General features: G+C 38.9%; 1 protein-coding gene across 8 annotated transcripts in view; it reads left to right on the plus strand.

The window, feature by feature from the left end:
* MIPOL1 (mirror-image polydactyly 1) overlaps window positions 1-27,646 on the plus strand; it is a 280,583-nt gene that overhangs the window by 132,596 nt on the left and 120,341 nt on the right. For all 8 annotated transcript variants that reach the window (XM_050953929.1, XM_050953930.1, XM_050953926.1 and 5 more), the window contains one exon: window positions 21,932-22,039. In XM_050953929.1, the coding sequence (XP_050809886.1) occupies window positions 21,932-22,039 (108 nt within the window). The remainder of the gene's footprint in view (window positions 1-21,931; window positions 22,040-27,646) is intronic.

Raw genomic sequence — 27,646 nt, forward strand, 5'->3', positions numbered from 1 at the left:
ACTTGGGCATGTTCTTAAATTCCTACCTGTTTTTAAGTGGCCTGATAGCAATAGTGACCAAGACATCTGCATTTGGTAAGGAGGTTGTGACCTCTTCTCTATTCTTTGACCGAAAGCCCTGAATGACTTGAGCCTTGCCTACTTGTGGGGATCCCACTCTTTCCTGTGATAGTACTGCAGTTGCAAATAATGGAAAGGTTCAAGCTGAATTCTCTCTGGCTTACAAGGAAGAGAGTTGTTCACAGGCTGTTCTCCATGAAGACTTGAGAATTGAATTCCCTCTCCCTTGGTCCAAAATGACCTGAATTGATCTGGACATGGCAGTGAATGAGAATAAACACAAGGATGGATTTCAAGTGGAAGGGAGCAAGTTTATTAAACTTAACCCAGAGGAGGAGTGTTACCCATATTGTCACATACCATTTTAAGTGGTTCTAGTGTGTGGGTTACAGGTCTACTAACATATAACCCACAACCCAGGATAGACTCTTTTCAGCCTACCCTAGGACTCAACTTGCTCTTCTACCATCTCCACCTCACTCTGTGAGGGGGACAGAAGGTAACTAAAAGGGGGATCTCAGCCCAGGAAGGCCACTATCTCTCCCTCTACACCATAAGAACAAGGCCCATCAGCAAAATCCCAGGTGTTTTTCTTCTGGCTACTGTTCCTCTTAACCATGGTGGAAACTGACTGTAAATTGTGATGAACTAACATCCTCACCAAGTACTGCAACTAACTACTAAATCTTATTCAACTTAACTGTGCCTCCAGGATGCTGTGAGGAAAGCAACAACCTCCTACGACCTCTGCCAATTTTGTCCTTATGGGAAGAAAAAAGATTTCTCCCTGTCCTCAAAACAGTCAAGCAGTCATGCCAACATTATCTACAAAACACAGCTCTGAAGCTGCCAGCACAGGATGAGGTGGCTGAAAAACAGCAAAAAGGGGCTTCAGGTGGCCTGAGCTAGAGATTGAAATTAATGAAAGGGGAGGCTGAGGGACCAATCAGCTCCCTTCCTTCAGCTGGCCAGTGAGTGGCTAGAGATTCTGCTCGAGGAGGGGACCACCCCCACATCTCCCTCAGCATATGTTCTCCCCCTCCATTCAACTGGAGTATTCCAATCACCACCAGCCCCAACAAGTTTCCCACTCGATGAGGTGGATTGGTGGAATTGATTGAGATGAATACCCAATCCTATCTGCAAATACTGGCTCGCCTTCCCCATTCCTTTTTGGCTAGGTTTAATGTATAAGAAAGCTTGCACATCTTTATTAGAAGGAGTTGCCATCCTGCCCTGTATTGTGCATTTTTTACCTAAAATATCAATACAGTATCAATTCTCTTTACAGCAATTATAGAAACCCCTACACAATGAACACTTGATTTTGTGTCCTATTTCTGGGACATCAACAAGCTGGAGAAACAGTGGAAGACTATAAGAAAATGATTTACTGGTTAAATGGACATCTAAGGTATATGGTGACTTATGAGAAAAGACAAGCTACCTAAACTATTTGAAGGATATAAGCAGTAAGGAAGAAGAGGAAGTGTTTAAGGTGGTAAAAAAGGGAGGGGAATATAATTGTGATGGAATAAAACTGAGCAAAAGTAAAGTTAAGCTGATTATCATGAGTAATTCCAGACTGGGAAGAGTATTAGGCCATTGACTAATCTCCCTTGGGAACCCATGGAAGCCCCATTATTTTAGTCATTTAAAATTAAATAGGTCTCAGCAATAAAGACTCAATTTTAGGGAACAATTCTACACTGGCACAAGGACAAACCTACACAAACTATTATTTATTTTCCTCTAACTTCTGTGAATTTATCAATGTTGTCCTGGGAAGTCTTGAGTCATGTGTAATCATTTTTTTATTATTATTCTTGAGGGGATACTGGCTCTGCCAGGTATCCACTGGAAAAACTGAAAGGAGGAAGCATGACATTGTGAGATATTACTGTCTAAGAGATTTTGGACATGGTGCTGTGATGTGTTGAATCACAGAAGACCCCTTCGGAGCTGCTACCTGATATGCTAAGACTACTTTTGGCCGTGCTTTCCCTGCCAGCTCGGGACCCCGGTCTTACTGAGCCAGACATGCCCGTTTGCTCCAACACAGACCCAAGGTCTGAATTACTTGCCCCAAAGCTGCAGACCTAACTGAAAGCAGCTTACAGAAGTGTTCCTGTCTTTAACACTCAGATGCCCAACTCCCAATGGGGTCTAAAACCCAAATAAATCCGTTTTACCCTGTATAAAGCTTATAAATTGTTTGCCCTCTGTAACACTGATAGAGAGAGATGCACAGCTGTTTCCCCCCCTGTCAAGGTATGATTCCCCACTCTGAACCTTAGCGTCCAAAAGATGGGGTACCTGCATGAACCCCTCTATGCTTAATTACTAGCTTAGAAATGATAAAGCTGCCACCACCCAAAAATATAGTGTTTTGGGACACTTTCTGGCCCCCAAACTCTTCCCTGGGGACCCCAAGACCCAAACCCCTTGGATCTTAACACAAGGAAAGTAAACCCTTTCCTCCCACCGTTTCCTCTCCCAGGCTTCCCCTCCCTGGGTTACCCTGGAGAGACTATACAGATTTAAGCTCCGTGAATCTAAGACAAAGAGGAAATTCACCTTCTCCCCTCCTCTTTTCCCCCCACCACTCCCTGGTGAGTTTAGACCCAATTCCCTTGAGTCTTAAACAAGGGAAAAAATTAATCAGGTTCTTAAAAAGAAAAGCTTTTAATAAAAGAAAGAAAAAGTAAAAAATTATCTCTGTAAAATCAAGATGGAAAAATGTTACAGGGTCTTTCAGCTTATAGAGACTAGAGAAAATCCTCCCCCCAGCACAAATACAAGTTGCAGCAAACAGAAATACAATCCTTCCAGCAAAATACACATTTGCAAATAAAGAAAACAATCAAAAGACTAAACCGCCTTTCTAACTGGTACTTACTAAATTGAACAGAAGAAGCTGTATATACGTCTGGTCTCTCTTAGATCCAAGAGAGAACAACGAACAAACAAACATCCCAAAACAAAAGACTTCCCTCCACCGAGATTTGAAAGTATCTTGTCTTCTGATTGGTCCTCTGGTCAGGTGTTCCAGGTTTACTGAGCTAGTTAACCCTTTACAGGTAAAAGAGACATTAACCCTTAACCATCTGTTTGACACCCCCACACCAGGTATTAACACATATTCTGGGTTAATTAATAAGTAAAAAGTGATTTTATTAAATTCAGAAAGTAGGATTTAAATGGTTCCAAGCAGTGGCTGACAGAACACAGTGAATTACCAAGTAAAATAAAATAAAACACGCAAATCTAAACCTAATACAGTAATACAACTGAATACAGGTAAAATCTCACCCTTGGAGATGTTTCAGTATGTTGGTTTTTTTTCTCAGACTGGACACCTTCCTAGTCTGGGCACAGTCCTTTCCCCTGGTACAACTCTTATTCCAGCTCAGGTGGTAGCTAGGGGATTCCTCATGATGGCTGCTCCTTTGTTCTGTTCCACCCACTTATATATTTTTTGCATAAATTGGGAATTCTTTGTCCCTTTGGGTTCCCACCGCTCCTCACTGGAAAGGCACCAGGTTAAAGATGGACTCCAGTTCAGGTGACATGATCACATGTCACTGTAAGACCCTAAGCCTTTATTTCTCCCAGCCTGACTCACAGGAAGGCTTGCCTGCAAACAGAGCCATCCACAGTCAATTGTCCTGGTTAATGGGAGCCATCAAGATTTCAAACCACCATTAATTGCCCACACTTTGGATAATTACAATAGGCCCTCAGAGTTGTATTTCATATTTCTAGGTTTAAATACAAGAGTGGTACATTTATACAAATAGGATGATCACACTCAGTAGATTATAAGCTTTGTAATGATATCCTTACAAGAGACCTTTTGCGTGAAGCATATTCCAGTTATATTAGCATATATTCATAAAATCATATAGAGTGCAACGCCACAGTGCTCTACGCAGTTTTTATCGCCATTCTTTTCTGTAGTGTGTTTTGGCACCTTTAGCATGGTGTATGCTGTTGGTACAGTAAAAACAATCTTTTTTGAAAAGTTTTTTTAATTCAAATTTATATTTTGGTCGCTATAGTAAAAAAAAAATTGCCAAATTTTAATGGACAAAGGTATTTGAAGATTCTTAATGAAAGGTACATTTGAAAAGTAACATCCTCATTGACATTCATATTTAGAAGGCCATAAAAGATATTTTAAACTTGAAGTAAAAATAAATGAACGGCCATCTGTTAAATCTTGTATGTTTAGGCTCATTATTGATTTGACATGTAACTACAATAATTGCTTTTCACAGTCATAAATATTTAATGTCTACCATAGCTAAAGTAAAATACTGTAGCATAGACCTAATACTGTAGTACTGGATAAATATCAGTAATATTTACTTCTAATTTTCTATGCCATTGATAATATAGAGTGTCTCTTTGGAAGAAAAATTCAACCATAATAAATGTTTTGCCCCAGAATTAACAAATTAAATACAATAAATTAGTAAACATAATAAATATATTAACCAAAAGTTTTACTGGAATTAGTGTTTGACTCGTGATTCTTTTTACAGTCATTCACAACCTTTCTATTTTCTTAGGTAATTTTTATTTTGATTTCCATCCTCTTCTGCAAAGCAGTTCAGCCTTAGGCATTCATGTCTAATTATTACTAAAGTTCACACAGAACTAGAAAGTAAGGGTAAAAGGATTATGTTGAATGAATGAGATCAGTTGTTTTATTCACATTACAGTCTCATTGAAAAGGTTCTAAGTCAGTGCTCCCCAACCTTTTCGTGGCCAGTAGCACATTCATGTTTTCAGAAGAGTGTGGCGGGTGCCCACAATTACTCACATACAGGGCCGGCTCAATGCACCAGTGGAGCAAGCACGTGCCTGGGGCAGCACATGCTATAGGGCGGCATTCCGTCCGTTCTGCAGAGTTGGAGCATTTTTTTTGTTTTTGTTTTTGGCGCCAGTTCTGGGCAGTGCAGAGAGAAGCCGGGAGGACAGAGAACATAGGCGCCCGCAGCCTGCAGTCCCGGAGTACTCTGTCCCCACAGGCACGGGGCTCCGGCTTTTCTCCCCTGCTGGGCACTAGGTGGGTCCCGTGCCTTCTGGGGACAGAGAACATCGGCACCTGCAGCCCGCAGCTCCGGAATTCTCTGTCCCCAACAGGTGTGGGGCTGCAGCTTCTCTCCGGCTTAAGCCGCGGCACCGCGGCTGCCAGGGACCGAGAACACCGGCTCCTGCAGCCCCGGAGTTCTCTGTCCCCATCAGGCGTGGGGCCACGGCGTATCTCCCCTTCTGGGCACTAGGCGGGCACACATAAATGCCTCGGTGGGTGCCATGGCACCAGCAGGCACCATGTTGGGGACCACTGCTCTAAGATGTTACTAATCAAGTGTTCTTTCCAAGTAATCTTCAGAAGGTGGTGATCTGATTTTGTATCCCGAAAGGGGATTACAGTGCACAGTGCAAACTGGTGTTGGGTAGAAGAGGAAGGCTTCCACTGTGCCTGAAGCAATTTGGATATCTCTGGCCTCCTGCTTCAAGCCTGGTTTGGGGAGCTCTGATCAGGAAGTGAAAATCTTTATCCCTTTATAGGTTGCTTCCTTTACTTCTATACTCCTCTGAGCCCAACTATTCTTTCTCAGTCTAAAAGCACTGGTTATAACCCCACTTCTGAAAGTCCCAATGACAACTAGAACATATTAGGACTTTGCATGGGGATGGGAACCTTTAATTTAAACCAGTCAGCAAAACCAGCCTAAGAAATCTCTTGATGAAACTAATGGCATCTAGCAGCTTCTTCTTAGAAGAAACTCCAGATCTTTATTCTTCACTTGTAACCAATACTTGAGCCATTCTGCTTTCCATGCTGGGGCCAAATTCTTACATAGACAGCTGCTGTGTGTTTCATTACACTTTCTCTTTTATGTGCTGCATACTGTCCTCCATGGTATACAGATACTTCTCAACCGTTGTGAGACATTTATTCATTTTGTTTGTTTTGGCAGATGGATCCACCCCATTGCTTTCAAGAGATGTCATAACATTCTGTAAGCTTTCTGTTTTGCTTAAAATTTCCTCAGATCTCCCTCTACTTAGGGTGTCTTTCCCTGTAAATGTGAATGATGGAATTGCCTGGAGACTTTGAGCTGGGTGTGGGTGATGGGGTTACACATATAGCAGGCTGCACTTCAGAGAAACTCTCTCTGCTGCTTTTTAGTGTAGGCCTGGCTTGACATGAATAACTGGACGTGGGTGAGGCATCATTTTTGGAGGTAAACAAATCAGCAGGCTGGAAACAGAATATGTGTACTAGCTAAGATAAAGGGGAACACCCAGGGAACTACACCTCTACCTTGATATAACGCTGTCCTCGGGAGCCAAAATATCTTACCGCATTATAGGTGAAACCACGTTATATTGAACTTGCTTTGATCCACTGGAGTGCGCGTCCCCCCCTCCCCCCAGAGCACTGCTTTACCGTGTTATATCTGAATTCGTGTTATATCAGGTCGCATTATATCGAGGTAGTAGTGTATTTACAATGGACAAGATAGCAATGGATAAGTCAGAAATGTAAAGATGAGGCAAAGAGTAAATTGTACATGGCCAGTGTGTGGACAGAGCATGCTGTACAGAGATTGGTTCCCACAGATTAACCAAGCCAATCCCAGTGATGCCAGTATAGTATATGCGATGTAATGCGTAAATGTATATGGAGGAAGAAGTTTGCTTTGTAACCTTGGATGTGTCGTACACCCTATGCTCACCTCCTATGCTCAGTGGCGCTGAAACATTTTTAATAGTGGGGACCGGGAGCAGGGTTGTGTCTCTAGGAGAGGGAACCTGGACAGAGGTACAGGAGCCAAGGCTGGGGCTAAAGCTGGAGGTGGGCATGTGGTCAGCAGTGGGACCCCACATAAAACCTGGGAGTGCTGCTGCACCCCCTGCACCTGTACTTTCCGTGCCTATGCTTGAGTCTGACTAACTCAGCATAGCTCTGCTGTCTCCAAATAAAGGAACCTGAGTGATAAGGCTGAAGTTGAACTGAGTTCTTGGGGAAACGTGAAGAGGTCTTGAGGGAATCACAGTGTTTAGTTTTAGGCCTTTCTGTCTCTCAGTTAGTGGTCTGAAAACTTTTAGGTGGCTTTTCTGAAATAACAGGAAATTTCCATTCAGAGCTCATGCTCTCAGAAGCCCCCCATCAGCTTGGGTAGCTAATTCCATCCCCCCAGATATAACGTTAATGAAAAAAGATTTTTTTTAAATATATACACACACATGTAATAAATCTCATTTTGATAGCATACACTATAGTTGAAGCTGAGAAAGCTGCTCAATCTTTTCTGTTTTATATAATTTTTCAAAATACTTTCCTCATTTGATGTAACATCACAGGATTAGTCTCTCCATATGTCATTCATTTTGAAAAGTTTGAGCAAAATTGGCCTTTGATTGTATTGGAAAAAAATATTTTTGGCTGCATTTGATCACATTTGACAAAAATATCTGAAATTTACATTTTCAATTCTGTCCTTGTTCAGCTCTCCGTAAGGAAGAACTGCAGTAATGTTTTGGAGAAAAAAATGATTTAATAATTTTAAAGTTTGAAGGTTTATAGTTGTGTGTTTATGCATGCAGAGCTCCTTTTCTTCTATATAATTGATGTTCTTGGCCCTATGTAGCATTAAGTAGCGTGTGCGTGTTGGGGGATAGGGGCTGTTTTCACTGAGAACAATGAAAACAACATGTCCTATATTTCCATTCCTCATTCCAAGCAGAAAAGAGGAACTACTCTTTGATTGTTGAAAAAGTACCTGTTGCCACTGTTAGAGCTGTTGAAACTTTCCCTTCTAATGTACCCATTAGTTATCTTCATTTAGATTCCCATAGCCTGTCTAGGTTAAAGTAGCTTTTGTTAGGGTTTAAAGATGTTTGGGGAATATACATTTTCAGCGGGAAAATCAAGACCAGGCACTTAAGCAATTGACAGCTCAATTGAGAGTACAGTACTTATCATCATGGCAAACAGCTAGTTTGTGTACCATGAGGAAACACCTGTAATCCCATGATTATAATAACCGAACAAGGAAATTAATAATCTATGGCTATTGCACAGCGATCCCTGATACTTGTTTCCTGAACTAATGTGGTGGTATTTTAAAAAGGACAAGAAGCATTCTTGTCCTTTTGTGAAATAACTGCCAAGTTAACATTTAGGCAATAGTCTTGTTTGCATATGGATTTCAAGAAAATCCATTGAAGCTTATTTGAAAACCAGCTCATTAGAATGACAGATTGTTTTCAGAATTTTGTTTTCCTGTCCATCAATTTACATTAGTTGCATTCAATGAAACAAGGTTACAGTTGTACAAAAACATACCTATATCAACAGCTGAATACTCTGCATTAGCCTGAGAATCATGTTCCTCATGACTAGAAATAGGTGGAAAAGAGGGTGGGTTTTGCTGGATGTTTGCTTCTACAGCACTGAATGTCTGTAGAGAAAAGGCTAGTCTGGAAATGTGTTGCTCTAGCCAACCATTTAAAACTGTGGTTACCAACCTTTTCCAGCAGCTTCCCCAGTTTCCAAGGCTCGAACTCAGGTATATCAGACTGTGTACACTGCCTCCATTCAGTTATGTATATTCCTGTGAACAATGCTGGTGTGGCTTGCTTAACTTTTTTAAGGGTGGTAGAAGGAGAAGAAGTAAAGCAGAGCAATTTGCTGCTGTCTGTAAGGGGAGGTGCTGTGCCAAATGGTTGACAAGCTGCCTCCTGGCTGTAAGCCATCTGATTGCAGAGGAACCAGCTTCTCTGCTGAACAGGCAGAACATGTGGCCACCAGAAGCAACAGCTAAATATCATGTAGTCTAATGGGCTAGCATAGTAGTGAAAGCAAGGGTCTACTTTTAGCTCTAACATGAGCTCCTTTTGATTTAGCCGCTTGAACTTTCTCTTTTAACTTTCCATCCCATAAAATGGGCAAGTATTGCTGGCCCTATCTGCTAACCTCAGAAAGCTGTTCTAATGACTTATTATTTTATGATAGTCAGCTGCTATAACATTGCTGCGTATAACGAGAGACTTATGAGGGAAGACATATAATGCAAAGAACATCTGTGGGGATAGAGAGGACAGATCAAAGAGACTAAAGGGGAATAGACGTAATGGTGGGGACGCAATGGGGTGGACAGCGCAGGACAGGGTGAGGACGAGAGGAAAGAAGATGCTGCTCTTCAAAGGAAGAGACACAAAAGAAGGAAACAGACACGCTGAGATTCTTTTTTTTGAAGTTGCTACTATGCACTGAATGTAATAAAGAATCCTGCAGCAAATATATTGTACTTCTAGATCTCTATCCTGTGATAATGATTTTTGCTAACAAAGATCCACAAATTGTTTGGTAGAATAAATGTTTGTGTTTCATTATCAGTGACAGTGATAAATAAAAAGCTTTGATTTTTAAATTATTGCACCTTTTTTCTCCCACTATGAACTCTTAATTAAAATGTGCAATTAGCTGAACAATTTGGGATCACTGGTAATGTTTTTTGTTTTGATATGTACAATGCACTGAAGTATGAACTATTTAAAGTTGATTGTACTATATTGGTTTCCCATGCATCAGCTCACTAACCTATTACCATGGGCACTACTTATCAGCTTACATGTTTAGTTTATACATTATTTATTAGAACTATAGGTCTGAAATTAGAAAATTGAATGAATAATGTGACCTCCATGTAAAACAGAAGTCTCTTATTTATATAGGAGATGCATTTAAAAACCCTAAGCATGGGTGAACATATTTTTGCTTAATTTCAAACCCAGTACAGTATTGTGTGTAAATGTTTCACTCCGATTCTGGAATTATTACGTTTTGCATTCTGCTTAGAAAGGACTATGAAGAAAGTAGCAGAGGGAGAGCAAAGAAAAAACTCCACTGGGGGATAAAAGGTAAGAAAGGAATACAATCCAGAGAAAAAATATGCAATATACGTGCCAAGTACAAGGCTCCTACTTATTCCAGCATTAGTTGAAGGGAGTTTGTCTTTTTCCAGTACGCAGTATAGGATTCTCTTTTGCTAGAAAAAACATATTGCTTTTTGTCTTTTAATTGAATGTTCTTAGGTAAATTGCAAGGGTCACACACTCAAATGAGTTTTGCAACCCCCTAAAACAGTTTGAGAGGTTGCAAAACCTAGAACTTCACGGAGTTTACCCATTCATTATACAGGCCATTTCTGTATACTGTGTGAAGAGAGAACACTGGGTTGCATCTTGTAACCAAGCCCAAAATGCCAGGGAATTGAGAAGAATTGCACTAATAGTTATATAAAATGTATGCAGAAGTGAGATCCATGTGATAAATGGATACGTCCTGTGACAAATTGCACATGCATATGAAAAGTGTTATACCTGTTATCTCATTACCTGCCCAATAAGACCCCAGTCCCACAAAGACTTATGCATGTGCTTAACTTTCTAGGAGTGGGTAGTTGAGTGGGAGTGCTCACATTGTCTGAGATTAAGCATATGCATAAATCTTTGAAGGACTGAGGCCTAATCCATTTTCTGGGACTTCACCATTCCAGACCACTGAGCTGCTTCAAACAACAGCAATTAATTTGCAAAGAGAAAGTTACCAACCTTTCCCCCAAATGTGGAATTTACCTCCAAATTACTAGGTCCCCAGTGAATAAGATTCAAATGTGGGCCAATGGCAGTTTTTCTAGACCTAAAAATGACATCACTTGAAAGTAAGACACTTCATGGCCTTGTGGGACTAGAAATAGAAGGAGTACCCCACTGAGAATGAGATATTCCCTATTTTCCCTTGGGACCCAGCACACCAGTTTTCTGATCGATTACTTCCAACAAAATGTGAGAGCAGTCTTTTCTCTTCCATTGGATACTGATGCAATTATTTTATGTCATGTGATACAATATATACTTTTGTATACATGCTATCCGTGCAAGAAAACAGACAAAAGTAATACACTTGCTCTGAAGGTTGGTGGTGTGTGACCTGAGAACATCTAACAAAAGGCCTGTAGACTTGTCTATAATGGATCAGATGCTCAAGTGGACTGAGCGCTAAACCCATCGTTCTGCTTCCAGGATCCTGGGGCCACTGGGGGCCAAAACAGCTTCTAGAGAATTTAGAGCAGCATAAGAGCTGTGGAATTTGACCCCATACCCTCCTAGCTGTTATACTCTGCCACAGCCTCAACGTGCCTCCTGAGCCAGAAGCTCTGTTCCTTTATGCTTTATGCCAGGTTTGAATTTCCCTCCCACTAGCCTTAGTGGGAAACTGTGATATATGCTTATATTGTTAATTGAATGAAAAGCTACATCTAATTCTATCTAGCATATACAGTGGGGGTTTTGTTTGTTTGTTTCGGTTTGGTTTTTTTGTCCAGAGCGTGGCTAAAAATATTGTGGGTTGAATTATGCTCTGTCTGTATCCCTGTAGAAATCCATATTAAATCTATTGGGCTTAATAATCAATAGTTTTGCCATTAAAGTAGGAGGATGTATGTGGTGAGGTCCCACACGTCAGTTCTGGGTTTGGTACTATTCAATATTTTCATTAATGACTTGGATAATGAAAATTTGTCGGCGACATCAAGCTGAGAGGGGTTGCTAGCTCTTTGGAGGACAAGGGTGCGAATTCAAAATGATCTTGATAAATTGGGGAATTGATCTTAAAATCAACACTATGAAACTCAATAAAGCAAGTGCAAAGTACTGCACTTAGGAAGGAATAACCAAATGCACAAACACAACATGGGGAATAACTGGTTAGGCAATAGTCCTGCAGAGAAGGATCTGGGGGTTATAATGGATAACACATTGAATATGAGCCAACAATATGATGTAGTTGCAAAAAAGGCTAATTACCTGGGGGGGTATAGCTCAGTGGGTTTGAGCATTGGCCTGCTAAACACAGGGTTGTGAGTTCAGTTCTTGAGGGGACCACTTAGGGATCTGGGGCAAAATCAGTACTTGGTCCTGCTAGTGAAGGCAGAGGGCAGCTCTATGAGATAGGTATATCTCCATATACTTTAAGGGTGTATTAACAGCAGTGTTGTGTGTAAGTCAGGGAAGGTAACTGTCCTGTTCTATTCAGCACTGGTGAGTTCTCCAAACTGGAGAATTGTGTCCAGTTTCCCACAACTCCCATTGGCCAGGAACAGCAAACCACAACCACTGGGAGCTGCAGGGAGCTGTGCCTGCAGACAGTCAACATAAACAAGATGCCTTGCAGCCTGCCAGCAGATTACCCTGATGAGCCACATGCCAAGGGTTGCTGACCCCAGTCTAGGTTTACTTGATCCTGCCTCAGTGCAGGGAGCTGGACTTGAAGACCCCTTCCAGCCCTACATTTCTGTGATTCTGTTCCTGAAAGGCCAGGATATAATGGCCTCTAATTTTGTGGCCTTTTTAGACCTACAAAAGGCTATTTTAGGTAATTTTAGAGAAACTACATTTTTAAATTATTTTTTCTCACCTTTTCATTGAAAATCAATGGGACTTAGACTCCTAAATGCCAAATTCACTTTTGAAAGTGAAACTTAATACTACTAGGTCACTTGGACTTCGCAACAATAAATGGAGCAACACTGAAAATTGGGGCCTGACACCAGTTTTGACTCCGTTACAGGCCTACTTAATGAAAGTTTTCACTCATGGCAATAAAAATCTTCTGAAATAGCCTATGCTTGCAAGACTTCCAGCTGGATTTCCTAAACAGGTTTGATTAAGCAATCCAAGCTGTAGACTGCTTATTCAAATCAAACCACCTTATCTCTTTAGGTCTAGCCATTACCAGTTTTTGCCCTTTGCAAAGACAAAGATAGTTTTGATCATTTCTAGGCCATGATTGTGGTCCTACATCATAGATTTGACTCTCTCCCCACATTGCCAAATGTTGAGGGTTCATTATGATATGTAGAAATATACATTGAGACTTACCGAAGAGGAAATTGATCTTGCCATGGATCCTCCAGACTTCATCCTGAAAGAGAAAAAAGGCTGTATGACTGCATAAAAGTCACAGCTAAATTACACTCAAGGCCAAATGAAATTGCACAGATGTGGCTACTGGCACTATTTAGTTGTACTGGTCTAGATTTTTTTTAATGAAGAGGGACAGAAGGAGTTAATAATCTGAAACTTCCATTCATTTTGTTTTATGGTTCCTTAAAGTATTCCAAAGAAAATAAATGAACTCTTGATTTGCTGCTCTTTGTCATGTTCATAAATGCACAGTTTGTGATGTACACTATGTATAATCTGGTTGCTTTAAGCCACCAGGCTCCAGTTGGCTCACAGTAGCAATGCAGACAGTGTTTCATTTGTTTTTTAATGTTTCTTTTGATGGTTTCTGGGTGAGCAAGACCCCAATTGCAAAAAATGTTTCTAGCTTGAAATGTTTCTCTTACTAATGGAATATAAATTTTTTTTTAAGAGGCAGATGTTTCTGAGGCCTAAGCGCTATAAAAGCACTTCTCTTTCTTGAAATTCCGGTAGTTTTAAGATGCTAGGCATTGTATAAATAATCATTTAAACACATTTGTTGAATGTTTGCCAAGACTTTGAAGAAAACCTTTTCTTTCAGACAGTAGAAAATTTTAATTCAAAAGTATAGTTTAATGGAAAAATCCTTCTAATGATGCTTGTATAGAAACTCATTTATTTTTGAACAAAAAATAATTCTTCTACATGAAAAAGCATAAAAACTATCTATATAGATATAAGTGCTTCCAAACATCTGCAGTTCAATGTCCATAATTCATGTTGACACCAAAGGTTGGTTTGTGTTTTGACTGGAAGAGTTTGATATTATTTTTGTCTGCAAAGGAAAGAGTTGTGTAGCATCCAAGTGGCAAGATGTTTGCCTCTCAAGCAATCATGATGAATTAGGGACAAGGAGCAGACTGTTCAAAAAAGAAAAAAAAATGGTCAAAAACTAAGCATGCTTGCATTCCATTAGGACTCTTCGAGTTGGGTGCTATTCTCATGTGAAGATCTTTAAAAAGAAAATAAAGAAAAGGATAATAGAATAATAAAACGAGTAAAATCAGTTAAACTATTTCTGTCTGCTTCATATTATTGTATTCACTCATGTCTATAGATGACTGAGAAAAAAAATCACACGTAAAAAATAGCCGTAATTAAAAAAAAAAAAATTCTAGTGCTCCATGTACAGGTTGTATGTGAGTTGCTTATGCTACTGATGAAGTGATTGCTATTGTAAATGTACCTAGTATTTATCACTTGAAGAAATACTACTCTGGCCAGTAGGGACATGATATTCAAAGGTCTGTTTAATTTCTCTCTTGTATATTTCTATTGAAATACATCAAAATTTATTTTTCATTAAATTTCTTTTCACCCAGCAAAACAGTAACATTCTCTTGACTCTGTGTAAGGGGATAAATGCATTTCTGTATTGTTAAATGAACACCTAAGTTGACCATAACTGAAAGACAGTAGAGAGGGAAATATTTCTCTCCCCTTACAGGTATTTATTTTGTGTATTGGCTGCAACATGGTTCTTGTCAATTTCACTACTTCACTTGTATTTCAGCAAGGTATTTCAGAACAGGACTAACATAAAGCACTGGCGTAATCCCACTGAGTTTCATGGAACTACTTGCATGCTTAAAGTTGGGTTCATGCTTAAATACCTTGCTGGACTGGACTGTAGGGATTTTGACCTAGATCCTGCATCAGAATGTATCCTGTACCTATATGGAGCTTCAATGAGGTCAGTGCAAGATTGGGAATTTAGATTCTCACTTGTTGGGAAAAAAAGATCCACAGGGATTTCTTTTAAGCAATTGTTTTATATATCAGGACATACAACTAAGTGTATTCTATCAAACTGGATTTTTTTAAGTTATCAAATTTAAGTAAATTCATGTAGATAATTATCCCTGTAGCTGCATTAGTATAATTCAGTAAAATGATTTGGGTTAGTGACTCACTTTTTGTCTTTAAGGTTAATAAATACTGTTTTAATCAAATACATAAAGAGAATTACTATTCAAATATAGGGTCTACATCAAGATGGGACTGCTAATAAAGAACTAGTCACAAAATTATCAACAGTGCAAGTTCAGATAAGGACTGCAGGATCTGCTCCATAGTTTCATAGAAGAGCTAAATAAAATTGTTTTGTTTTTAGATTAGATTCATAATGCAGTTATCTCTTTTAGGTATTTCCGCTGAATTCTAGATCTCAGTAAAGAACTCTGGGCCAAGTTCTGCCCTGGTTTATACCTGGTGCATTTTATTCAAACAAATGACATTGTAAACAGGTGTCAAATTGTAACTTCAAAGCTGTGGTGAAAAGTAGAAATCTACTCATAATTTGTGTAGCATAGGAAAGGTACAATGCATTTTCTTCTTTTGGAGCATCTTGCCATAACTGCTCTTTTCATTTTAATAAAAGCCCCACTCTTTACAAAGGTGTTGTGCAGCAATATTAAAAACATAAGCAAAAGTTAGCAGGCTCAAATAGCCCTAAAAACTATATTTCCCCTCACACTACAAATACAGTTTTCTTGCCACAACTCCCTCCTACTTTGCTCAACCTGCATAATGATGGGTTGCTGCCCTAGCCAATAAAGTCAATGGAACTACTCATACTTAGATGTTTTGCTGAATCAAAACTATAGAGCTGTGTGTACATTGCACAGGAGGGTGACAGTATGGCTCTTAATCCTGTATAAGCATTGCCTTGTTTCCCCCACACTTAAAATAACTAGTGACTTTAGCTGTTTCTCCAATTACTTTCACATTTCTCTTCTTCCCTTTTGTCTGTAACCTTGTTGGTTTTGTCTTCACTAGAAAATAAAGTTATGTTATAACCCAACTTTGAAGACTCATACTCAGTAATGTGAGAGAAGAAACTTAGTAGTCAGTGTAGACAAAGGAAAGTGGTGTGTAACAACACTTTAGCTAGTTGTAGATAAACCCTGGGAAAGAGAACACTGAGGGCTTACCCCTGATCAGCTGATACAATGACTTTTCTGTACTGACTATAAAGTCTGTACTATCATGTTAATACCACCTCATTTTCTAGTGAAGACAAATATGATGAGATGGTTCCTTTGAATGCCTTGCCTCTAACTCACTCTGAACCTACTCCAATCCATTTCTATCCTCTCCACGCTACTGCAACTACTATTACCATGGCTCTAATAATTTCTTCCTAGTATCTAGGACTCTACTCCATGCTTATCCTCCTTAACATTCTGATGCTGTCAGGCTGTCCTTCCTGATCATTTGTGACACTGTCCTTACCTGGTTTTCTTCCTATCCCTGACTGTTCCTTCAATGTCCACCTTCAGCAGTTCCTCCTCTGCCCTGTTCCCCACCTCTGTAGGGGTCTTCCAGGCTCTGTTCTTAGCTTTCTCATGTTTTCCCTCTGGTTTTTTTGTCAGTGTCCTCATTGGTTTGTGTGGGTCCAATTACCTCCTCTGTGATGACTCTCAAATCTACCTTTCCTCATTAGACCTATCTCACTCAGCTGAATCTCACATCAGATGCTGTCAGGTGCACAGAAAGAGCAATTGATCTGTGATAGGCCTTTAGCACCCACATAAGTGCTGAAAGTAGAGGTGCTGTGGGTGCTACTGCACCCCCTTTCTTGAAGTGGTTTTTATTATAGACAGGGTTTACAGTTTGATTCAATGGCTCTTAGCCCCCCACTGTACAAATTGTTCCAGCGCCCCAGGCACCTGCATGGGTTTCAAGTAAGCGGAGGATGAATACGTATTTTTTTAAAACATACTTCTGTCTATTCCGTTCTTCCCACTCTGAATCTGTCACCGTGGGAGGTGGGTTCTCAACGTTTTTTCTTCTGTCTTTGTGCATCTCAGCTCCCCACATTTCCTCCTCTCCCCCTCTGAGCTCTCTCACTCTCAGTCACAGACCAGTTTCTTTCTCACACTTGCTCACATTTACTGTTCTCTCTCACACACAGTTGACTTCCTTATTCTTCCTTTACCCCTGTGATGCTGCATACCACCACAAGGAAGATCTCAAACCCTCCAGGTGTGGGATGGGATACAGCCTCCAGAGGATGGAGACACATGCACACCCCCACCCAGCCCCCTCACTCCAGATTTGGAGGATGTTCATCCCCCTCTTGAGTGAGGGACTAATCTAGAATGACTGCTCTTCCCCAAACTCCGAGTCTGGGGGTGGGCACACAGCAGAAGCATCTTCACCTGCCTCAGGCCTGATAGAGGGCAAGACCTAGGAGTTTCTTTTACCTTCAAGGAACAGTGGTGAAAAGCTCTCTGGAGGATCATTTTGCACTGCCCTGCTCTCAGGCCTAGCAGGAGGGAAGAAGACTGGCTGAGCTGGGTGGGAGTGCTTCAGCCCTTTGGTTAGCAAATGCTAATTATGTTGCCCATCATATCTGTCCCTTTCTCACTACCTCTCTGAAATTCATGGATGTAAAACTAAAGCCCTCTATACATACGTAATTCAGTAGGAGGAATATAAAAATCAAGTCCAAAATTATTACATTTGGAATGATTGTGTGGTGATCACCATTAAAGTGTCACCATATGCCAACACTTACCGTGCAGTGGTTCTCTAGACATTGCAGTTGTTTCCTATTAATTATAGAAGAAAATTAATACAACAATGAGTGCAAGTGTGGGGAACTGTTAATGTTTTACTGGCAACTGCTGTGCAAAATGGAAAGACTTATTGCTAAGGGAGCAGAGCTGGGGCGTGGGTTTAAAGAGGAGCACTGTTTGGGTTAGAGGCTGTTGGTGACATGGGCAAAGCCAACTTTACGCTTGGTAATTTTAGAGCTAATGTGTGCTCCAGATGTTATAATAATTTGTTCTTTAGGAAAATGTCTCCTGTTTTTCTATCAAATCCTTTCACCCTTTTTTGACATTACACACTGGAGCTCAGCATAGGCAATGCATATCTCCAGTACTCTTCTCCATGCTTATCCTCCCCCTTGACCTGTGCATATGTGCCATGATTATGTCCGAAGTATGTAAGATATTCGAACTAGGAAAGACAGATTTCTAAATGATTATTGCCTTTTACATAATATAATGCTTAATTTAGGATTTCCTCTACATGAGCAGTTTTCTATCAAATAAGAATCTGTAGACAGTCCAAAATCTACTTAAGTTGATATATCATTTTAAAATAGTTTCACTCATCTCTGATATTGCTAGAATATAGCTTGAATGTTTCACAAATAAATATATTCACACATTTGATATAGCAGGGTTTAGAAATTCGCATTTATAATACTAAAAATAAAAGACTTCCTCCTTTAGGCCTTAAAAGCAAATATCTGATGCTTCCTTGTCAGTATTAAACTGGGTCATGTCTTCTCTCCGCCCTACTCCAAAAAGATTTTTATACATGTTTTTGGAAGGAAGTCCAGTTTCATCTTTGCAGCTGTTGGCATCTTTCAGCAAAGTGAGTAACCAATAAAAACACATGTTCTTTTAAAGAACATCCATTTTTATTGGACCCTGCTAACAACCATGTTGGCTGAAATGAGTAGAAGGCCCACATTGTCTAAAACTGTTCTTAATACTCCACTCCTTCCGAATAGCAAAAATATTGGCTGCACAGGAATTCCAGATACTCTTGCCCTTGTGAAAAAGAAGTGTACTTTTAGTACAATATTGTTAATGCTAAAAATATTCTAACTGTACATTTTTGTGCAGTTATGATTTTTATGCTATATACACCCTTAACATATAAATAAAAAATTGTCACCATAATAACAGTTCTTCATAGACAAGGCATAGCTAGTTGCTATTTCCTGGACTGATGAAAATAAATTTGATTTGTGACGTACCTGCGACAGGTTTGGTTAATGAATTATTTTAAATGAATTAGGTGACTTGTGTCTTCTACTTGGGTGACACTATCATAGACTTAATTAATTAGACACTTTTTCTCCTGTATAAATAAATTAAGTCACTAACTTTGTTTTGGGTTTTTTGGTTTTGTTCTTCTTTTTTGTTTGTTTTTGGGGGGGTTTTGTGATGCTCCTAAAATGAATTCTAGCAACACTAGTCCTGATTTTCTATTGTCAGTGTTTTTAGTGAAAATGAGAGCATTTTATTCACTTAAGATGGGAAAGTGCACATCTAGCATATTTAAATCAACTTAGACACTGTTGAAATTGACATACCTTTAATTCTACCAGCTGCTTTGATGTGTGGGCATGCATGCTTTGTGCTGCTTCTCTTTGACTTGCCTTCTTGCCCTGTGAATAGCTAGAATAATGCAAGAATCTTGCTGTTTCTGTTTATGTCAATATCCTGTCTTCACAAGAGTGGAACAAATAGAGTAGAATAATATTATGAAGTGCACACAGAGGCCTGCAGTTATGCAAAACATCAGGTACGTGAGGTTTGTTATTGAATTATCCAATAACTAGTTTTAATGTTGTCTATGTACCAGTGTTATTTTTGGAGCCAGGGGGGGGCAGTGTGAATAAAAATATGTGATATTTTTCAGGTGGATTAAATTTTTGGCCCATATCCTTGTTACCCCAGTCTGTTTTAAGTGCTATTGGTACAATTAGTATACTGTTAAGAGATTTCAAGAGAAAAGTTTGTTTTTTTTTAAAGGAAGGCATTTTTGAAAGGTTGAAATGGCAATTTTGCTGATGTTAAGTTGAAACAGAAAACTCATGCTTTGTGATAATGAGTTAACTAACTGATTTTTAAAACTCTGGTGTTATGAATCTGCATGCCAGAGAAACTGTACCCACATATACATGGATTTAATTAGAACCGATTCAGAGTTGTTGGCATTATTTTCATACCACCTTACTTCTCGCACATTTGTTATGAAAAGGCATATTAGGGACATGATTTGTGATTGCTGTTGTCTGTAAAAAGGAGCATTAAAATTATATTCAATACTTGAACCATTGCTTTATACAAATAAACACAGACATACACAAATCAAATCAAATGTATTAATATATTATCTTAGCCTTAGGTTTTAACAAGGGAAAAAAAATACACAACAATCATCCATCATGGTGCACTTTAACAGATATTTTTTGTCTTTTCTCTATCTTTTTCTCCTTTGTTATTCACTACAAAAATGAAATAGCTGTGATACAGTTAGCATATTTGCACACTACTACCAGTTTGAGAGAATATACTAGTTCCAGAAATATTCCCTCTTTTTAAAAAGGAGAAATTCACTAGAGCTGGTAACTTTTCTGAACTCAGGTTTCATATGCAAATACATAAAATAGACACCCACATACTTCATTTGGGTGCTTAGATCAGCCCTTATTTGTCCATTTTGAGCAACTGCCATTATTTGGATACCCATGCAAGCCTTGGGATTTGACATCCAGTTTAGGTGCGAGTGTTTGGTAATGGGGCCCAGAGTCCATTATTTGTGGTTAAGAGTTTAAAGAAGGAAATAAAATAGTGTTATCTAAACCTGTGTTGGAAAATGCACTTTTGGTTATAGCTTTAAAATTTTTTTCAAGACTGTAGATAGACTCACTAGCCTGTTGTCTTCTGGTTCAGAACCATTTACCTTTTTTAAACATTGGGGCTAACATGAGCCATGCTTCCTTGCTCGCTAGTCCTGCATCAAGACAGATTATAAATTTGATAGGAAATTTGATTCCTTACATAGCTTCCAAAATAATCCAGGGTCATAAGTTATCTGTCCCTAGTAATATTATTTGAGTTTAAATTTTTAGTTTTGAGATCACAGTGCTAGTGGCCATTACATCTTTGATCTTCTCCCCTCTATGCCTACTCTGAGTATTCAGCAGACTATGTTCCTCATCTTTGAATATTCAGATGCTGTGCCGTCAAGCTCCTCCATGCTTTGGTTTTCAATGGTGCTATCATAATTACTTCCTTCTGCTTCCCAGTAGTATGGTGTATGCTAAAAGTATTTTGTTTTTGCTAATGTTTTCAGCTAATATGCTCTCTTCTCTCAGTTTTGCTTTAGCAATTCCTCTTACATGCCCATAGTAAGACATTGAATCTTCATCTCTAGTTCCCTTTTCCCTGTTTTTATAAGAGTTTTTTCTGTTAATTGTTAATTACTATTATAAGCCAGGATAGCTGGGTTTTGCCCCTCATTGCTATCTTGAAAACTGGTTAAACCTGCTTTGGGTGCCAATTTGAATATCCTAAATACTTTGGCCTTTAAAATATTTATTGAAGTTAACTCCTGTAAGTGTTCGTATGCACACACTCAGAACAGGAAAAACTAACATTTTCTATCCCATTCTCGATCATTTTAAAAAGTTGATTATTAAAAAACATTTTTTTTTTTAAAACTAATTGTCATCCAAGATCTGATATACATTTGGGAATGAATGCAGTCTGAGTTTTATTAATATGTACTGTATAAATCTATACATATATTTCCTTATTAATAAGTGAAGGTTTTTGTAAAGGTACATACTTATTCTTCTCATGTTCAATTATATTTAAATATATAATAGAGCAAATTCTGCTTTGTTACACTGGGGCAGCTGAGACCAAAATTTGGCTCAGTGTCATATTCATTTGTAAAATATATTTAAATATTATTTGGCAGAGTTTCTTGATATATTATACTTGATATATAAGTTTTTCCTTCAAACAATTGGATCTGAACAAGACAATGAATAAAAGATTGATTTACGAGTATGTGTGTGTGTGTGTGTGTGTAGTGTATAGATCTAATATGATTTCACCTCTTTGATTATAACTTGCTTTTGCTGGAAGCTTTTTCCATGGCAAAAACGGTGATGGTGTTATTTACATTAATTCATTTGGCTTCTTGGGGAAAAAAATATGCCCCATCTCCTTTACTTAATGGAATTCTTTCCTCGTTGCAGTGCAAACGGCTGGAGCAGGAGCTTCATCATCTGAAAGAGCAGAACCAGACTTCAGCAAACAACACGAGACATCTGACTGCTGAAAACAATCAAGAACGTGCTCTGAAGGTAAATCTCCGTTCCTTCTTGCAGGCAAATTAAGGTTGTAAGCCCATGGTGCCAGCTTTCCGTGCTGCATATATCAGTTGTGTACATTTCGGCAGTAGTGAGCTGTGGTGTTTGCCAACAACCCCTTCTTTAAACACAGATACAGCACCCTTCTGTTATGGTATTATTTGATTTTGTGTGTTGTGTGAAAACAACAAGAAAGAATATATTCTCCAAATCGATGGGCTGTGTTGTGGTAACTAGCACTAGATTTGGTTTTGGTTCTGTCCTTGCAATATTACATTTTTATAATGTGTCGAAAACTGCTGCGGTTTGTCTCAATTGCACAATACTAACATTTTAAAGCATGGCTGGTTGATCTGCTCTCAGCAGGATGTGCTATATTAATAACATTATTGACCTATACTACTAGTGACCACATAGTTGAGACTACTATTTGCAAAACGGTAGTTTATTTCAGTTGGAACTGAGTGGAAGAAAAATAAGCCTTGTCAATAAGGATAAAAATTAGGAAAGTAGGAGGAGGGGGACAGAGAAAAGACAATAAAGAGATTTGATAGGGTTTTTCTACTTTGATTTGAGAAAGTAGAATTGTGATGTTGTTGAAGGTGGTAGCTGCCTACCTGTAGGCACCATTACTTGCCAGTATAAGAGAAATTGCTTGGTGAAGATGCAAAAACTTGTAAGTGTGTTCAACCAATAATATGTTCAGAAATCTATTTCCTGTTTATGTGCAAAGGAATGAAAATAAATCTTCAGTAGAAGCCAGTATTCCTCTATCTCTTTAATCTTATCACTTTAAAATTGTGTTTTATTTAGGCAGGAGGAAATGAACGTATCTCCTTTATAGCCAAATGTTGCCTAGCCTCTTTTGTTACTCTTGAGAGCATGAGAGAATTGTCATTCTTGTTTGGTAGATTTGGTCAGAGCAAGACAATTCAAGACAACTCATCTTAGTCAGATGAGTTTGTTTGTTTTTTTACCCTTGGTCACTTTCAGGTTACAGTGACATGTGCAACCTTCATGCTGCAACAAATAAATTAAAAGTTGGCCTTTCTGTTGACAATAAAGCTGATCCACGGTTGGTTACTATGGAATGCGCAAAAGGCACTTGAGTGTGCAGAAATTTGAGACAGGTTCTCAAGTAGACCATGGTGACTATCAGCTGACTTGTTTAGTTATTCCTTCACTAATTACAAAAAGAAGGTACAGCACTTTATCACTGTGGCTGTAGAGGGCTGAATTTTCAGAGCAGACTTCACTTAATTTCTAAAATTACTGACTTAATTTTGCATACATATATATTTGTACATGCAAATGTTCAGATTTGCATGTAAGAATGAGAATAGAGGTTGCATACGCAAATCCAACTTTTTGCTTGAGCAGAAACTTGGCCATATAAAACAGCATACACATAAATTTAGTAGCCAAAAATTGGTGTGCAATTTTTTAGGCCATTTTTGGAAACAGCTTTTTATTGAATAAACTAGAAAAGACTATACCACATAAATATCAAATGTTGCATGAGTTTAAGGTTGCCAGTGAAATGTTTACTGAATGTTGCAAAATGAAGTCTATGCTATCAAAAGAAGTACAGCCTTCTTCAGGATAACTGATGGACATCATAGAGAGAAACTATAGACCCTGGAATCATTTGTGATCACAGTAATGCAGGTGCCTTGAATCTGGAGTCACTAAAAGCTAGTGTTTGGCAGATATTCTGTTGATTGCAAATAGTAAATGTTTAAAAGATTTTAAGTAATTTCCCATAATTGTACTAAGTTAGTTATTTAATGTCATTGAATAGTTGCTCACATGGGTGCTGGAACTAGGCGTGCTGGAGGTGTTGCTGCACCCCCTGGCTTGAAGTGGATTCCATTATATGCATCGTTTCCGGTTTGGTTCAATGGCCCTTAAGAACCCTCACTATAAAAATTGTTCCAGCACCCCTAGTTACTGGAGAGATTCTTTCCATCAGAAAACAATAATGTTTTATTGAAATTACAATTTTTCCTTTTAATATTATCTGAAATGGTGCTTACTGTATAATTTTATTTTCAGAGCCATAAGTATGACCTAATAGTTCAAATTGAAGCTAGATTTTATTTTTAATCCTGCTATTGCTGTCCCTGTATCCAGTCCTCAAAGAATCTAAATTCTACCTGGCCTTTCTCGGGCATATTTCATTTTGCAAAGCTAGCGGTTAATTGGTCAAGTTGTTCTGGAGATATGAAATATGGAAGCCTTTTCACTTTTGGAAAAGCAGCATTTGGGTTTTTTTTAATATTATACCTCTGGGAATCTAGTGAGTCCCAGATTTGTTGTATTTTGTTGTCCTCAGAGAGAACTAGTCCCTTTTGAATACCTTTTGAAAGATTGGGTGGTTAATTTGAGTTAGGAACTTAAAACCTTTGAAAACTCCCATCAGGAGTGTTTGTAGTCTTTGATGTGTAACTAAGCTTTCATTTAGAACACGAAGCTGATCAGCCATTTTTGTTTTAAAAATAGCCTAGAAAATGTAAACCAGTCACTAGATGTAAAAGTTTACATCAGTAATTTTTCTTAAAAATCACATATTATTCTCCTGCAGCTGCCCTCCTCTTGCCATTGCAATCTGGACCACCTGCCCCTATGACTATTAGCACAAGAGCTCACTGTGACAGAATTTTCACAAACACCCTATTGGGAGACAGAGCATGACTGAAAATATGCACGTACACAGATTCCTCCCCCACTTCTCATTTCCAACCACCAGGTCTCACCTCTGGTATGCTTCTAACAGTGACCATAAACCTTTACCACACATAGAGTAGTTACAAATCTAGGAGCCCCCTCACATCAGCCACAGAATATCCTTTAGGTCACCTGACTGTTTTCAGGGAAACATACCATATCTTTTATCCATACAATGTACAGCGCAAAAGCGACATCTTCCCAACTCCTACTGTCCCACTCTGATCCAGGGAAACAAATTTACTTAGTCCACCCTGTCACGCGGTCTGGAGTGGTTCATGACTGAGAGTGCCAACCTCAAGGCAGATTGTCAAAAAGCGGAGCTGACACCCCAAATTGGTATCTTTTGTGTGATTAGGTTTCACCAACCTAATACCAAATGTGAACTCCTGAAGCGTTACAACAGTCTTACCAGGGAGTCACCGATAGAGTGGATTGCCCAAAGGGACTATCTAGCCACCCAGGCAAGTTGGACTTAGTGATAGTTTATTGTCATATGCCAAAGATCACGAAAGATTCAGGTTGCTTCCAGTCCCAAGAGACCAGTCACTAACCCCAGATCAATTTTGTACCTCAGATCTCACACCAAAGACAACACTTGTAGCCAATCCTATAGTAAACAAACTATGTGTTTATTAACTAGGAAGAAGAAATGAGAGAGTTATTTACAGGTTAAACTAGGAAATATATGAGTTACAGTATATGGTTCCAAATGGTGATGGAGTTGTAGTAATCTGCCAGCACTGAATGTCTTTTAAGGCTAATCCAGGTTGACCCTGGGGATCTCTGTTTCTGTTTCCTAGCTCCAGTGCTATAAGAGGCCAAACAGCAAAAAGAGAGAGAGAATTTTTTTGTGTTCCTGTTTTATCCCCTTCTTACAGAATTCAGGCTGATGGGACAGCATTTCTTGCACATAGAAGCTTCACTGGTGTGAGAGGGCTGTTAACCACGTTTTTGTATTGTGATGTACCACAATGGCCTATTTAGTTTTGATAGTCCTTCTTGATGGATGATGAACCATTCCTCCTGACTGAGTTCAAAGGTTCAGAGCAAGCATTTTTACAGTTATAAAGCAAAATTTACATATCACCTTATAGCATGGGATACAGACATGACAAGTGAAATCAATGCATGCAACAACTTACAAGCATTCCATAGTGTCTAAACACTAAACACATTCCTATAAGTCTAATACCTATCTTGAACAATGCTAACATACAGGTGAGCTGGTCTAGTTTCCAGCTATAAATTTGTCAATGCTGAGCTGACATCTACAACCTTGGGAAGAGCTGGCATCTGGTCTGTCAGCATCACATGCACCCCATATATAAATCACCATGTATATACTTAATCCATCCTCCAAATATGGCTGTAAGACCTCACACTGCAGAAACAAGGCTGATGTCCACCTTTACTCTGTCCACTCTGCACCAATTTAAAAAAAAAAAGGTGAAATGTTTCATATTTTTCAAACTCCCATAAATTTAACTCTTCTTGTCCAACTCACCTCAAATTTGCCAGAATAATCTATTATGATGAGAGTGAAAAAAAAAAAGAGAAGCTTCATGCCTTTTGGATTTTTCTTTAAAAAAATAAAGGAGGGATCAAAATCAGGATGACAATAGAAAGATATTTGCACCCTTAAGTATAGAAAGGATGGAGAGAGCAGGAATATAGGATTAGAGTTAAGGTTACTTATTGAACTTTTGTAATGAATTTTAATACCTTCCAGTTTACTCTTTATAGTCCACATGCATCGTCAGATTGGGTTGAAAATTGCTATGACAATTCAGGGCCTGAGGTAGAGTTTGTGATACAAAGTTGAGGTCATTTGTTCATAGGGTTTCTGAGATACAGATAATTGCCTGTTTTTAAAATATCGGTTTCCTTACACTTTGTTATTCAAAGAAAGGGAAAAATCCATGAGCAATGTCCCCACTAAACATACAACACTGGATTGTTGAGATTTAGTGGCTGATACCTAAAACAAGCTGCCAAACTTCATAAATAATCATTCAACTTTATTTCCAGAGTAAGACAGGACTGCTGCAATCCTTGCATGGAGCACCAGCAGTGTGCAGGGACTGACTGAAGGAGAGGAGGATAAGGGGAAAGAGATAAGGAAAGAGCTTCTTAGCCTAGGGGAAGGTGCTCTGATTTGGGATGCTGGGGTATGGGAAGCAGGAAGCAGTGTTGTGTGGCAGCAACCATAACTCTACCTTTGAGTAAGAGAATACTTGTTTTGTAATTGAGCAACTCTTTCCTTCATAAAATAAAAAGAGAAAAGCTGAAAAATAACAGTAAGGCCCTGATCCTGCAGAAACTCTCACACAATTTACTCTTCAAATGAATGATCCCATCGACTCATTTATGGAAGTCAAGTGACTCACGTGCATAAATGTCTATATGACTGGAGCATATCACTTTCCTTACAAATGAATGGTAATTAATGGTAATAGTTTATATAAAGGTGCTGAGTTAGTCTCAGAAAAGGGCTATGAGGCCTCTGGTGTGTTATTGCTAAAGTAAAGAAGTGGGGGATTAAGAAAGCGAATGTACAGTATAAAGGATTAATAGGGTTTTTTCTTCTTATGGATGAGCTAAAGAACCTTTCACACTATCTTTCTGCAAATTGCAAAGCAGGGAAGACAGACAGGGAATTGCAGAGTGCTTTAATGCTTCCCAGAAACGCTCCCATGCCTTACAATTCTCTCTGGCTTAAAAAAAAGGTAATATGAAATGTCATGTAATGACTAACTTCATAAATGAGACAGAAGTACATAATTTAAAATGTATGTATTCTCCTTCACTAATAGCTGCTGAATATAGTTTGTAATGTGGGTCTCCTGTGAAATGGTTGTTTCTGTAAGATGT

Source organism: Gopherus flavomarginatus, chromosome 5 (genome assembly GCF_025201925.1).
Source record: "Gopherus flavomarginatus isolate rGopFla2 chromosome 5, rGopFla2.mat.asm, whole genome shotgun sequence".
NCBI lineage: Eukaryota > Metazoa > Chordata > Testudines > Testudinidae > Gopherus > Gopherus flavomarginatus.